Below are 15475 nucleotides of genomic sequence, written 5' to 3' on the forward strand. Positions count from 1 at the left end.
TCGCATTTTTTAGGGTGTCTGGACGGTAGCAACAGCTTTCTAAAATATTGGAAAAGAACAGTTTCAGAAGCCCTCGCGAAACGCTCGTGTCTTTGATGCAGAGACGAACTCACGCGTCTCGCAGGAACTTCCCGCGAATCCCAGGGCGCAGAGGCAGACGCCGCGCTCTGTCCCCGTGGCGATGCACTGGCCCCCGTTCTGGCAGACGACGTGGCTGCAGGCATCCCCGCCGCAGTCGTCTGCAAGTCGCAGAGAGCAGCGTTGAGTGACACCGTACAGCGTGAACATACAGTCATCCCCAAACTAGCATCCAAAAAGTTTTTGACACTTTCGCAAAAAACGTTTTCTTAGATCAGGGGTCGGACGTTTCCGCTGCAGCGGGCCAAATGCCGCGAAACGGAGGCGGAGCGGGCCTGACGAAAAACTGGGGGAGGGTATTAAGTTCTGAACACAGTGAACAGCTATGACCTGTACTGACGCTGTATCTTGCGAAGCTCTTGCGGTCCAGGTTCTCCTCCATCACTTTCAAGAGCCCACAGTTCTCATTGCAACATCCAAAGAAAATGAGAAACTAAAAACCATGAATTCAATTGCTCTTTCTAATGATGGACTACAGGATTTATACTAAAATTCTGACCAGTCGCTTGGCGTAGAATCTCCATATTAAGTCTCTGTGTGTGTGACAGAAACTGTTGAAATTGTCAACGGTACAAAACCGTGACTTCGACTAGTTTATGCTGGATACAGTGACCTTATTTACTGCATCTCAATACACCACCTCGGCGCACAACATTGCGGATGGTGATACATACAGTAAACGTGCACAGAAAACTAACCGCCTGGTGCAAAGAACCAACCATAGTTCTTGCACCTTTAGAATCTCTGTGTGTGTGTGTGTGTCGTGGTGGTGTTTCTACGTATGTTTGTACGTATGTGTATGTGGGTGTGTGGTGGTGGTGTTTAGAAGGGAAGTGGGGTTTCTGGCATCGTGCCAGGGGCCGTATCATATGACCTTGTGGGCCGCTGGTTGCCGACCCCTGTCTTAGATTAGATCACCCGGGACAATGTATCCCAGCTGGTGACGGATTTATTTTGATAAACCTGAAATTGCGCAATGCTTGGGCTACCTAGAAACGGCCTTAAAGGCCGACGTGCGCTACGTGCATTCCACGCGTTCCCGCCACGTCCTTTTCTATGTCCTCTCCACTTTTTATCTTGCCCCAACGTGGCTCCCCTCGAAGCTTAGGAGAGGGGGAGTGCTAAGAGGATTAACTTCCCTGCAGAAAACCGAGGTTGAACGTCGGCCTTTTAGTTTGAAGACTACGTGTCTCTGGCAGAAAAACAACTATAAACAATTAAAAAAAAAAAAAAAAAAAAACTTTTCGAATATATGCGGTCCGCCTGATAGAGCAGCCCTCTCGGGGATGGGAGTTCCCCTTGTTGTTACGGACCTACTTTCTTTTGGGGCAATTACAGTGCGCTACGTTCAGAGCGTGGTACGTAATGCGTCGCTTAAATTTGCTACAACATCCAGATCATTATCTCGTTAAGCCTTTCCGAACTTGCTGATAGACTAGAGTCAGTTATATTCAGATATAACGACAACAAAAATAACAAATGATCAACCTATTTAGACCCTTGGCCCCGCTATGAGTGAGTGCCAAATAACGTTCGGAAACAACAATATCAACTATCTAGAAGAGCGTGTTTCTTATCAGCTAACTTAGGGTTCGGTATGGAAATATTTTTATTCGAGTAACTGCGAGCTATACTCAAGTTGAGGCACGTTTGAGAGGTTATACGAGACTCGAAAGTGCCGTATTTTGCAGAGCGGTTATCAAGAAGGCAAACTTTAGAAGAGTAGATAAAGGCAGTTGCGCAGAGGGGAGGTTGGACAACCCGATGATCCTTCTCAAGGTCATTCAGTTATTAAGATGGAGGATTGAGCGAGTTGGCTAATCATACTTGTAATTTACGGCGCACAAGAACCATTCACATTCACGTACAGAGTAGCGATGCGTGCTGAGCATTACAAACATTCAGTTACGTGTTATGACTGCTCCGGGAATGGGAGACCTAAAGACACCCGAACAAGGCGATTGGCAACACTGACCGACGTCGATGCCTCCGACTGCGTCCCCTCGGCCTCCCGTCCTGAAGTCGTAGCGTCGTCCGTTGATCTCCAGGCGTCTGACGCAGCCGACGAGGCCCTCCCTCGTGCCCAGTCTTCCGGCGGCCAGGCTGGCGTTCGGGGAACCGCCCAGGTACACGTGCAGCCGGAGCGTGATCCTCGAGAACAGGCCCTGTCGAGAGAACGGCCGAAGCACCGTTTTGTCGAGGCCTTGGGTTTCCGAGACGCGGTGGCCGGTACAAACTAACCGCTCATTCACACTGGAAGCGGATCCGCGTTCGCAAAGCGGTTGCGAACGCGGTTGTATAAAGGTTCAGTACAATGTCACGCGCACTTGGTGTCGTCGAGTGCGCGTGTAATTGTACTGGAGTATTGTACTGGGCAAAGCTGTTGCGAACGCGGTTGTATAAAGAACGCGGTTGGTAAGGGTAGCAGGTGCAAGAATAGAAAATCCTCCTCTATTTATGTCACGTCGCGCAAATATGGAAACCATTGCAGAAGGGTAAAACTCGGCCACAAAGTAGCGCTGAAGGTGATTGTGAATTGCGAGAGGTCAAGATCGCAATGTTAAATTACCTGTTGAGTTTGTTTAATTTACCACCATGTCAAAATACGTACGCTCTTGCTTGATGGCTTTTGCTTGATTTCCAAGATGACTGGTAAGCCATCTTGCCATCTGGTGTTTAAGGTTACTGATATGTATAACTATTTCGATAAGTTGCTATTTTATGGTAATCTATATTTATCTTGTGACATGCTTAGTTTGTATGCCACACTATAAGGCCGATTTTGTTATTGAACCTCGAGGCGAGCACCTAAGGCCATCAGTTCAAGCACTGATCGTGTATTGATAAAAAATCTAATGAAGTAAAATGACTGAACCAATGATTGAAATCAGGCATCAAATAAATACTTGAGAATGTTTAAAATCGAAAGATGATTTTCCAAATTTGACGCACATTTAATTTTTATTAATTTGCTTATTCATGGCTTCGCTAAGGGTAATGCCAACGTGCACTTATCGACGTTTTTTCGGCAACTACGCGGTACCCAGAGGTTACCTTGGAGCGTCCCTGCACCTGGTGGCCACTGTTGAGCTGCATCCAGGCGTCCCAGCGGTCCCTGTACACGGTCAGAGTGTTCCAGGCGTTCAGGAGCACGGGCTGGTCGCTGCGCAGGATGCCCTGGCCCATGCCACAGTCGAACCTGCAGAGCCAAGCGGCAGCGCACTGTAGAGTTGAAAACTCTTGCTTCGAGACGCGACACACGAAGTGGCCACTTAATCACTTTTAAACGAATTTCGGGGTAACTGAAAAAGGCCGGAAAGCTCATTGGAAACCAGATCACACTTCTTTCAACCATCAAATCACGTCCAGTGGCTTAACTAGATATGACGGCGCCCATGGCAAATGAAATTTCGCGCCCCTCATGATGATAGTGATAATGACATCATCATCATCATCATGTTATTATTATGGGTGGACTCGGGCTCGGCCAACACCACCTAGACAGAAGGCCTCCGCATGGTTTCCTCTTCCTCTATGAAACGTCATCTCAGTCGGATCGCGCTCGGTCGGCTATTGGACCCGAGCCCGACCTTCGACGCGCTGATTGGCCACGAGCCGCAGCCGAACGCTGACGCAGCACTCGTGCCCAATCTCTCGCCTCGATCGGTCTGACTATGATGACGCGTGTGGAGGCCTTCTGTCTAGGTGGTGTTGGCTCGGCGCCCCCTTCCCAAGTGGCGCCCGGGGCACTTGTACCCCCCTGCCCCCCCCCCCCCCCCCCCCCCCCTGGTTACGCCACTGATCACGTCATTGTGTCTTTCCGATGATGCGGCAGTTTTCTCGAGACACATTGACCGGGACCTAAGTTGGGAAATGAACCAGATGACCCTCATTTTTTTTATTATTAACTTACGTCATTGTGACTTTCGAGTGACACGCCACGTCCATTAAAATACCATTGGTTGCAGCCTTCTGAAGATGGCCACCGTCTGAACAGGCTTGAGTTAGGGAATGCTGATTAATTTCACTGAAAAGTCAATAAGGCAAGGGCATTAGCAGCTCCAATCATTTTGCCAATCGACGAGCAGCCAATCCGAACGAAGCGTCAACCACCAAGTACCAGAAATAAGGCGGGAACCGACCAACACCGTCACAACAAAGACATATCCCGGTTATTATTAAGAATGTTTACCTCTTCTGTACCAAGTTTCATTTTAAAAGCAAACTTGATACAGCCATTAAAGACAAGAGCGAAGAAGATAAGTAGACTGAGAATAATCAGAATTAATTGGGGGGCCAGTTGGTTGATTATCTAGACGGTGGTTTTAAAAAGCGCAAAGGACTAAGAAGAGAAGGAGGGGACAGGATACAGCGCTCTGTCCTGTCCTCTCCTTCTCTTCCAGTCCTTTGCGTTTTTTGAAAACACCGTCTAGACTGATTAAATTATACCATGCCATTAAAAGGATTCCAACCTAAATATAATGCCTTCAAAGTATATTTTTATCGGGGACATTTAACAAATAAAATTTCTTGTCAACTGAATTTGTGGCTTCCGTTACTTGAAGGTTCTGTAGACGCGATTTTTATGTCGCGAAATAGTTTGAGATTGGAGTAGGGCCTGCTAAAACGAAAGAATATATATTTTACCGTTCCCATCCCTCCTATGGCCCGCACGTGTGAGCCGCAGTATCCTTCACATAAATGCTAAATACACGTCGAGGACTCTTTCTCGCCTGAACTCGACGAATCCCTTGTCTAGGACGATGGCGAAGTAGTCCCCCAGGAGCTCGGGCGTCTCCCCGGAGTACAGGAGTAGGGCGTCGTGGGTCTCGGGCCGGAACTGCAGCGACACCTGCATGGACTTGTGGGCGTCCCGCAGAGTGGGCAGGGCCAGGTAGGAAGCGCCCGAGAACCGGGGGTGACGCAGCTCCAGCTCTGAAAACAGCCGAAACAACAACAGATCAAGCAACAGTGGCGGCCACCATTTCTAGGCTAGGTGGCGCGAGCTACCACCCGTTACAAAAGGTATAGCCACTAACATTCATCCATCCATTCATTGAGTACGAAGCGTGTGACTGGATCCGAGTCTTCGCCGAACGCCGACGCAACCCTCGTGTCCAGTATATGCTCAGTGTCTATCACGTCGGGGTTCGAGTCATGAGGGCCGCACGGTCATCGACGCTGGGGTTGATCCTCCGCCTACCCGAACACACCGAACTTTCCAGACTATAGACCAACTCGCTGCTAACAAAAACAAGTCAGAAACCAGGGAGGTGAGGAGTCTGCGCTGTGACGACAGCAGAACCTCTGCTACGGTGTATCGTCAGAGCCGCGTGCTGATGTATACCGTCCACCGCGGACTAGGCCCGTTTTAAAAGTACGCAACATAGACAAATGACGACTGTAAAATGCTTTTTTTTTTCTAGATCGCTTACGGCAAATTTTGGGAACGACAGAGTATGCTAATGTCGATTTATATGTCATGAACGTCTTTGTGAGCTACAAAGCAAGCATCTCTCAAGGTATGCTGTGTACGAGGATTTGTTTTTCGCCCACATGAAGCATCGGGTGCGAACTTTGCACGTGCAGATTATCCAAGGAAAACAAAATGTTTTCCACCGGATATTTACTCCAGATGTATACGTAGTGCGGACTATAATCAGAAAAATAACTGCAAACCACGCGAGGGAGTCATGTTTGTGTTCATTAAGTGGCCGTGTAAAAGACCAACGTGTGTGCAGAACAGCATCTCAAGAAGACGACTTCCTGTTTGAAGCAGACAACTCTGGCGATGGAGCCATTTCTAATGCTTACAAATGCTCGTAATCTAGCGAGAAGATCAAGTGTGGCGTAGCACATCGAAGGCAATTACAGTGACGATCAGAGCTCCGTGAGTGCCTGGCTATTGTGGCGGACTTCTCAGTTGTTCTCGAGTTAATCGGCTTAGCCGCTAAGAAGCTCGAGCAGTATCACTCTCCAAGGATGCAATAGCACGGGAGGAAGAATGGAGAAGCCCTACTCCGACAAGAACAGATAAAAATAGCATGGATTCCCCGTTGGGGTTCGATAATACTATCTTACGTCACTGGATAAGCTGATTAAAGGAGGACCGACGACTGCATGGTGTGTTAATTGGGAGAATCGCGGGGATGTAAACAGGTCCGCATTTATTAGAGCACACTGCCCTCGCAGCAACACTTTTGAGATACTCGCGCGCCTACTTTTTTTCGAAGCACGCAGATGTCTAACCATTGCGATCCACCGAGGAGTTGGGTTAACGATGGTACTAAGTCAACTTTTAGAGCGCAGCTCTTAGGCGCCCGTTTCCGGCTTGAGCGGCGTCGGCGTTGCATTATAGGACGTTTCTCATAATTACGTCACACGTAAAGTCACCGCGCGTTGCATTATAAGCAAATTTGCCCGCTAAATTTAGAGGAAACAAATTCCCTCTATATTAAGCGGGTTAAATTTTGTAGAAAAAATTCCCACCAAATTTAGCAAAAAAATTTCCCCGCTCAATGTAGCGAAAAAAAAAATCCTCGCTAAATTTAGCGAAACAAATTCCGCGCTAAATTTAGTGTAAAAATTTCACCGCTAAATTTAGCGGGAAAACTTCCCCTCTAAGTTTAGCGGAAAAAAATCCTCCCTGAAATTAGCGGGAAAAAATTCCCCTCTAAATTTAGCGGGAAAAAATTTACTGCTAAATATAGCGGCAAAACTTCAGACTAAATTTAACGGAAAAAATTCCTGTTAAATTTATCGGAAAAATCTTTCCTCTAAATTCTGCAGAAAAACATCCCCGCTATATTTAGCGAAAACAATTCCCCACTAAATTTAGCGGGGAATTTTTTCCGCTAAATTTAGTAGGAAATTTAGCGAACATTTCCCGCTAATTGGGAGGGGAGCAGGAGAGGAGGAGGGGAGGGTACGGATGAGGAGGAGGAGCATATTCGACTATCCTTACTTCCCCCACCTCCTCCTCAAGAGCTGCGCTCTGATTCGGCGTTACAGGGAGTTGTAAACGTGTTTAATTTTTTTGTTGTTGATTCAGTGATGGGATCTGCGCGAGACACTGAACATTCGTTTCACGTTATACGCCATTTGTGTGTGAAACTTTTTTTTTTGACCTGGCCATTAGTTAAGGCACGGGGTGGTCGTAATTAAAAGTGGTTGAGGGCTCCCTGTAAACCAAAGTGACTGGCGCAGCTTAAGTGCAGCACGGATCAGTTAACACTAGGTACTGTTTTTCTTAAAGAGTTTACCAAAGTTACCATCCATTCCTTAGAAGCGGGTCAACGTCCTCATAGCGCTATCAAAAATATATTATCTTCTTCCGAGCGTAGGCTATCGACAGCGTGTGTACATATACTTTTGCTCGTCCCCTGAACCGTATCATTCAAAATGTGATTCTGCCTTGCTCACGCAGCGATTGGAGTGCAATCATTGACACTTCTGAACGCCGAGATGTCTAAGTTTTAAGCTCTTAAGGCTGGCTCACACATTTTCAGCTGCTTACGACCGTGCGCCTTAAAACCTCTTGAGACCTCTTATGACGAGAGAACGCGCTGGCGCCCACTACCGGGTAGCCGTTGAACACTTGGCATTTCCGTATATTTCTTCTTTTTTCTTGGGTAATATTTTTTTGTTCAAGAAACTTTTGACAGTGTTATAGAGTACCATTTCTCATAGCTGGTATAGGTACATTTGATATCGCAGAGGCTGCAAAACCTTCGCTCTTGTGAAACGCAGTTCCAGGGTCCCCACCTCACAGATGGCCAGTGTGTTCTCTCGCTGTAAGAGCTTACTAAAACCCAGTCGTAAGAAAACGCAAGTGTGTGAACAGGCCGTTATGGCGCATTCACACTGGAAGCGGATCCGCGTTCGCGAAGCGGTCGCGGTTCGCGAGCGACCCCGTTCAGACTCACCGAGAGCCGGTTGGCGGTTTCTCGGCGATCACGCGTGATCTTTCGAGACTTGCGTTTGGCAACCCTGTTTTACAATCCAGAATCCACTTTAATTCAAGATCCAAAGCCAAAGTTTGGCTATTTTGGCACTCAGAATATTTCTCTCCGGGATGTTCGCGCGCATCACGAGTTCAGGCAGCGAAAAGGGAAGCATGGACCCGCCAAACCCGCCTGTGATTCCCTCCACTTCGCCCACACGCAAAGCCCAGCTAGGCGCGCCTTGCTGACTCAGAACAGGATGCCCCCGACCTTTTCTTCGAAGTGGACCCTTCCCTCATGAATAGCTGACCTTGTTTTCGGGATAGAGGGCCAGTTTTCCCCCTCGTTGTTGTTCGCTCTTATCATTTTCGAAGTTGTGAGCGGTGGGGTGGACCGTGGTGCGGGGAAATGTGTTCGGTGCTAGCCGGTCGTGGCTTCGTTGGTGGCAGACTCTCCTCTCGTCACTCGCTCGTCGATCGAGTCTACTGTTCGTTTGACATTAAGCTCAAATAAACGCCGTATGGATTACGTCTGCATTGTCTGGTACGTACACTTTATTCCTTGAGTAGGTTTCCTTTATTTATGTTATTAGTAGTAAACGTTACAGGTCGGGCTAGCGCAGGTACCCTGCCCCCTCCGCGGTAGTGCGTTGGCTACGCAATCAAGCTCACGACGTCTCTATCGGCCTTCGTGGTGGTCATGCACGGTGTCGAAAGCTTTCAATAGTTCACGCGACTATCCTATGGGTAGAAAAGCTGACATTTCGGTCGATCAGGGGCGGGTTCCGACGTTCTACAGCAGAGATTAACAAGGCAGCGAGCTTGGGCTGTGGCACCCGGAATAATCAACAAACTCTTACCCGAACCAAATCACTGGTGCGAAGCCCGTTAAAATTACCGAGTCAATTCTTTTCGCGGCGGATTCAAGTGACGGACGTGAACATCAAGTTTCTCCGTTGATTTGTCGAAAGCTAAGACTACAGCGTTAGGACTACCGCGCCTTGGGCGCCTCACCAGCGACAGGTGCCATCTTGTTTCGAAAGTCACTGACGTCACGTCAGCGTCGCGTTGTGATTGGTTGCCGCTTTGCGGTTCGTGAAAGCGGTTGGGAGAAATCGGTCCCGAAGCGGTTGGCAAAAACGCGCTCCAACCGCTCGATCCTAGCCGCTTTGCGGTTGAGAACGCGCGGATCCGCTTCGCGAACGCGGATCCGCTTCCAGTGTGAACGCGCCATTAGTCCCGAGAGCCACATCCACCGCACAAGCGACCAGACTGGGCCTGCCCCTTCCACGACTCTAGCATCGCGGCCGTAATCGCCGCTGTAGAGGAAAAACAAAGCATGGTTCCACCGTTTCCCTCAATGCTCGCGGCGATCTAACTTCGAGGTTAGAGAGCCTTATAGATTTCAGAGAGGAAGCAAATCTAACGGTGGATAGCCCTTGCAATGTAATGGTGGACTGCGCTGGTTGGGCGCATGTGCAGACGGGTTCATTAGAGAGGTCTAGTAGATATAGTTCAGAAGACTCCGATAACGATAGCCGTTACTCCACCGCCTCACATCGTGCATGCATCGTATCGTTATTGGGCATCGTTAAGCTGGGGTCAGACTGCTTATACCTCGTACAAAAGACAGTCCGCATCATACAGATTCGAAAGCGAATCACCGCGAGATCCGTGCTTCGAATGCGGCATGGGAAGGGGTTCGAGGAGAAAACTTGGCAGGCGGCATTCGAACCACGGATATTGTGGTGACTTGTGTTTGCGGACTGTCTTTGGTATGATGCATGTTTACAAGATTTTTATCGTTCCCCATCTCAGGGTTGACAAGATGTCGAACTTTTATCACCGGGCTTGACTGACGAGGCAGGGCTTCGCGGACCCCCATTTGAGAACTCATGTTTTAAAGTAAACCACGAAAATCCGATCGAGAAGTTGAAAACAATTTCAAATCTAAGTAGTATCGACAGCTTAAGAAAAGCGCAGGGAGTGGCCAATTCCCTAGCACCTTATTATCGCTATACAGCCCATGCGGTTGGGGTATTGGCCAATTAAGAAAGCAAGATGCGTAAACGAAATAGACATGTGCCGGTTTTTTTTTTTTTTGGTTTTTGGTGATTGTATACACCAGTGTGCCATTCTTTCCGCAATGCACTTGGCAGGGCCAATCACCACAGTTTACAAAGAACGCTCGGCGAATGACGAGCCTCAAACTATAGGATATCCCAGATCACGAGACTCGATCTAAAATGGACCGTAAAAATCGACGCCTGCACGTAGCTATCGAAACTTTTCGTCAAAGATATATTTCACACGTCGGTTTTTCCTTGTAAAATTACAAAGCGTAGCTTTCTTTCTGTGAAACTTGTTGCCAAGAAGCTTGCTCTGGTCAACGGAAGAAGGCGACGCAGACGACCGAGTCGAGTTGTGGGGCGCGTTTGGCAGGCGTATTGAGACATGGCGTCAGAAGCATCGTCCGAAGGTGTAGCCCACAGTGAGATAAAACAGACGACACGCAGACGAAATCCGTTGGTAGCAAAAGCGCCGTCGTTATGCAAACGCATTTTTCCCCCCTTTAAGTTTTGCTTTTATTGTCCCCATTAGCTTTTAGACTAAAGGTACTCTAAGAAAAAGATTATGCTGATTTTAATAAACCACGGTGTTTGCGAGCAGTCTCGATAAGGAGGTAGTGCCATCTATAAATACTAGAGCCAAACGCGCCCTGCCAGTCGACTTCGTCGTCTGCGTCGCAGCCCGCCGCTGACCCTGGCAAGTTTCTTGGCACTATTGTTTGCAGAAAGGGAGCTACGGTCCTTTACGTTATTCTTCTCTAGCACCGTAACTTAACCAGTACGCTCTATTGCCACAAAAAAGCTACGCTTTCTAATTAAAAAAGAAAACTGATTTGTGTAATGCACTTATGACGAAAAGTTTAGATTGCTACGTGCAGGCGTCCATTTTTACGGTCCATTTTAGATTGAACCTCGCGACTTGGGACACTTTATACATCTTGACCTAAAAAACAATAAAAAATGTGCGTGGCCAATTGCTGGGCAATTCTGCAGGGTACATGAAACATTCCAGCAACACGTGACATCGTCATGCTACGTCGATTTCCCCGCTACATTTAGCGGGGAAAATGAATTGGTTTGTAGGTCACCTGACGTTAATTTTACCGCTAAAGTTAGCGGAAAAATTGACGTCACGTGACTAATACAACAGTTCACCGTCCCCACTAAATTTAGCGGAGCAACTGGATCGGTGTGTAGGTCTGTGGCGTGCCCATAATGCAACACTGCGGGCGTTGCATTATGGGACGTCACATGCCACAGCTTACCGAAACGCGGCTGCACGACATTCGGAACTACAAGGAACGTCGCGCGTTAAAATGCAAGCTGTGCCGTGACACTGTACATGACGTTTCGCGTACCTATGCTGTCTCTTCAGCATCGCAGCGCATCACGCAAACAATAGTCTGGAGACACTGTCCCGTAAGAGGGTCTTGTTGCGTCTGTCATACAACACCTCGTCTTTAGTAGAAAGTATGAGCAGCGTGACTGGGGCTTTAAGAGTGTGGCAGAATCTTGTCTCGCGAAGAGCCCGTCGTGACCCACCCTGGTCGCAGAAGGGACCCCCCGTGCCGAGGGAGCAGGCGCACCGGACGCCGCCCCGCCTTTCGTCCTGGACGCAGCGTCCCTCCGGAGAGCAGGCGAGCACGTCGCACGACTCCGCCGCGGGTCCCGCGACGCCGTCGTGGGGAGACGTCGCCACCGTGGTTGTGGCCGCCACCGTGTTGAGGGGCGACTCATAGCGGCCCGAAGGATCGTCGTCTTCGTCGGCGTCGACCGAGTCGCCGTCAGAGGGCCCTGTCCGTCGCCTCCTTGAGACCTGGGAACGTGGAGCGAAAGAGCGGTTGTAGTAATACACCGACACGCTGCTTCCAAACGAGACCGTCTTTGTCCACACCAGGCGTGGGTACCGCGCCTGCTCAGAAACCATAATCGGGCGAGATGAAGCGTCTGCGCATGCGCAGTGCCGACAGCAGCGCCACCGCACTGGCGTGACGTCAGAGGACTGAATCGGTGTATAGTGGGTTCTCCCACAAAGCCCTTTCCAGTTTAGCAGAACGAAGGCTAGAGAGGAGGCGAGTAGGGAGGAGGAAAGCACTAATCATGGCGAACAGAAAGCTTCGCGGGAAGGGCCCCGTCCGTCTTTTTTCAACCTTCAGCAGACTATCGCCATTTATGTTTTGTCCCACGACACGTTTGTACAGTGCGAAGCAGACTTAGCGCGCTCACGACATCGGCGCTTTTACGGCAACATCCGTTATAGCCGAAATTTCGTGGCGGATCCTAGAAGCTGTGCGCCGCCCCCGTTGCTTTCGGGGTGCGGGCGCCACCTTCGCAGACGACGCGTCGCGCACAAAGCCCTGGGGTTGGCCTCCAGAGTGCCTCTATTGCAGAGAGTGTCCAACTGCTCGATCGAGGTCACGTGGTTTATGGGCCACGTTTGCAATGCGAGCTCGAGGACGTGCCGAAAGCGTTGATCGTCGGCGATCATCTCCGTCTTTCCGCCTGCTTTCCGCCTCGCCACGCGAAAACGCAGCGCATACACACTTGCGACCGACCTCTGCAGGAGGCGTCCGCCATTCAATTTCAGACGCTCCCCATGGTCTGAGATGGACCCGCTCTTCAATCGGCTGTCTATAACCGGATGGATGAATGGAGGGATAAATCCGGCTGAGTTCTTTGGATCGGGCGGTAGCTTACGCCACCTAGCCATTTTGTTTTACCATTTAAGCTTAGAATATTTAAGTGTGAAAACTATATTCACTCCGCACTGAAAAGAAAGTGAGGCTATAGAATCCCCTTGCCATCAGTTAATAAGAAAATACCTAGTTTTTTCTCGCTTTCACCATTCACTTAATCTTTGCTTGGTAATTTCTTCTGTCTTGAAATCAACTTTTCCTTCGCTGCCTCTAAAACCCGATGACTTTATTAAATCTATGTTGTCTTCGGTAGGCAAAGGGTGAAGCCCTTTACAGTAGAGTATCAAGTGCTCAGTTGTCTCGCCCTCCTCTCCACAAGCAGCACTCACTGTATCCATTTTCTGGTACTTCGCTCTGTATGTTCTGGTTCGCAGAACACCCGTCCTCGCCTCGAACAGCAATAAGCTTCCCCTAGAATTGTCATAAATGCTTCCTTTCGCAATAACTGTTTTGTTTAATCTATAGCTTTCCAGAGCCGTCTTTGTCTGCATTTCCTCTAGCCACCGATCACTTTCTGTGGCCTTAACTTTCTTCTTAACTGACACTTGCTCTTCCATATCTTCGCTATAGCCCAAAAACTTTCCTCTTAATTTCCTAGTGCGCTGTCTCCACTTTATGTCTACACTCCTCATGTATAAATAGCTGAAAACCTTTCGTGCCCATTGCTCCCCATCCATTTGCCTCAACCTATCGTCAAATTCGATCTTGCTCACCGCTTCCCTGCTCTCAAATGACGCCCATCCCATGTCTCCTTGTACTCCCTGGTTTGGCGCTTTGCAATGTGCCCCCAAAGTCAGCCTACCTACTCCACGCTGTTTTATTTCTAGTCTTGCATGCACTTCGGATTTCATGCATAGCACTGCGTTTCCAAAAGTCAAGCCAGGCACCATGACCCCTTTCCAAATCTCTCTCAACACCTCATACCTGTTGTATTTCCAAAGTGCTTTATTTTTCATTACAGCTGCATTTCTGTTGCTCTTACGTATTATATACTTTTCATGCTTACTGAGATATTCTGCACCATCACATATTCTTACTCCTAGATACTTGTATTTACTAGCTCTCTCAACTGTTATATTCTGTATCCTCAGCCTCTCAACTTCATCTCAACCTCCCAAAATAGGCAGCGCCGTCTCGCGGCGTACACGAGCATTAGTAGAGGAGAGGGAGGAATAATTGGGAGAGGAATAAACGGGACGGCCTCAGGGAGCCCTTTCGAGAGGCAGAGAGCATACAGGCGGCTACGGCGGAAGTCACTCGGGCCAACTGCGGCAGGCGAGCTCACTTGGGCTCAAGTATCGCTAGCTCGCACGCGCAACTCCGACCAAAAGCCCACCAGCCGAACTTTTTCGGCTCAACCACACTTGAGAGCGACCATGTAACAGCAGTTCCCTTTTTTGGCTGCCGAAAAAACAGGGTTTTCTCGAATTTTTTAAACACGTTAAGAGTAGGGACCTTGTCTAGCTGCATTGTTGCAGCCTTTTCTAATGTCCCTCAAACCCCGTCGTTTACTATTAGAAAGCAAAAATATAAATGGACTGTAATATAATTGATTTCAAGGCCACAGGTACCCCACAGAGCCACCTCAACGCTATTAGTCGGCGCTGGAAATAGCGCTGACCTTGCTGGTGCGGCGCTGACTGGCCTCTATACTAATGATACAGGGCTGATACACAGTGCTGAATCACTGAGTTACGTTCAAGTTTGCGCTGCATCGGCGCTCCTCCTAGAGTTCGATTCAGCAATGCCATGTATACGTGCAAACGGGCCTTCGGGGGAAGCGATTGGGGTGTCGTCGCTCACCTCCCACGACGCGTCCTCTTCTGCCCAGCTGAGGTCCGGCCAGGAGTCGTCTCGAGACTTTGGGGTTCGCTTCCTCTCCGTGACTCTGGAGCCGCTCGGACTTCTCCCGGGGTCGTCGCTCAGCATCACGTCGATTCCGTTGTCGTACTCTGCGGAGAAACACGAGCGCACCGCACGACCGCTGCTTCGTCTTCACCCAGGGTCTCTTTTCGTGTCACGAGTTGTCTCGTAACCTACGTCACACGGCGCGGTCACTTGACTTGACGCTACATCCTGACTTGACAGCCAACGTTGATAGATCTAGACCCGTTGATGCCGTGACGTCACGTGACCCAACGCGATGACGTGGCATCAGAAAACCATTTTACTTGGCATGGCGTGGAGCGCGTCACGTGGTACGGCGACGCGAAACGAATCCTAACCTGTATTCCGTGCAAACGCGTTCTGCGTTTACTAAAGGGTTTCAGCATAGCGTTACAGTAGGCTACTTGTCCACGGCAACGCTCCTGGCGCGCGCTTAAGCGTATGCTTCGGTGTCGCAGTTCAAGCAACCGGGTAACGATGGCGTTCAGTACGGCAGCCTGTAGTAACCCTATGCTAAACCTCCCTAATCATAGGAAGCTAAGAGGGAGGGAGAGGGATGGCGTGCAAGAAGGGAACCGCCTCCAAATTTCTTGTCTTTGTTCCCCCCCTGACTTCATCCCACCAAAATCAACAACAACAAGAGCAAACAAAACAACAAGGACAACCTGTCATTTTATCTAGGAGGTGTTGAATTAACTGCCGAACCTGCAGCAATCGGGAGAAGAGAAGAAAATCAAAAACAA

General features: G+C 49.1%; 1 protein-coding gene across 1 annotated transcript in view; it reads right to left on the reverse strand.

Moving 5' to 3' along the window:
- Positions 1–15475, reverse strand: part of LOC8035018 (pikachurin) — a 66939-nt gene that overhangs the window by 15994 nt on the left and 35470 nt on the right. Inside the window, exons 4-9 of the mRNA XM_040213204.3 lie at positions 14649–14797; positions 11692–11965; positions 4872–5073; positions 3193–3337; positions 2114–2303; positions 114–239 (exon numbers count right to left, since the gene is read on the reverse strand). Coding sequence (XP_040069138.2) covers positions 114–239; positions 2114–2303; positions 3193–3337; positions 4872–5073; positions 11692–11965; positions 14649–14797 — 1086 coding nt within the window. The remainder of the gene's footprint in view (positions 1–113; positions 240–2113; positions 2304–3192; positions 3338–4871; positions 5074–11691; positions 11966–14648; positions 14798–15475) is intronic.

The sequence above is a fragment of the Ixodes scapularis genome, unplaced genomic scaffold (genome assembly GCF_016920785.2).
Source record: "Ixodes scapularis isolate PalLabHiFi unplaced genomic scaffold, ASM1692078v2 PGA_scaffold12__126_contigs__length_90152505, whole genome shotgun sequence".
NCBI classification, from domain to species: domain Eukaryota; kingdom Metazoa; phylum Arthropoda; class Arachnida; order Ixodida; family Ixodidae; genus Ixodes; species Ixodes scapularis.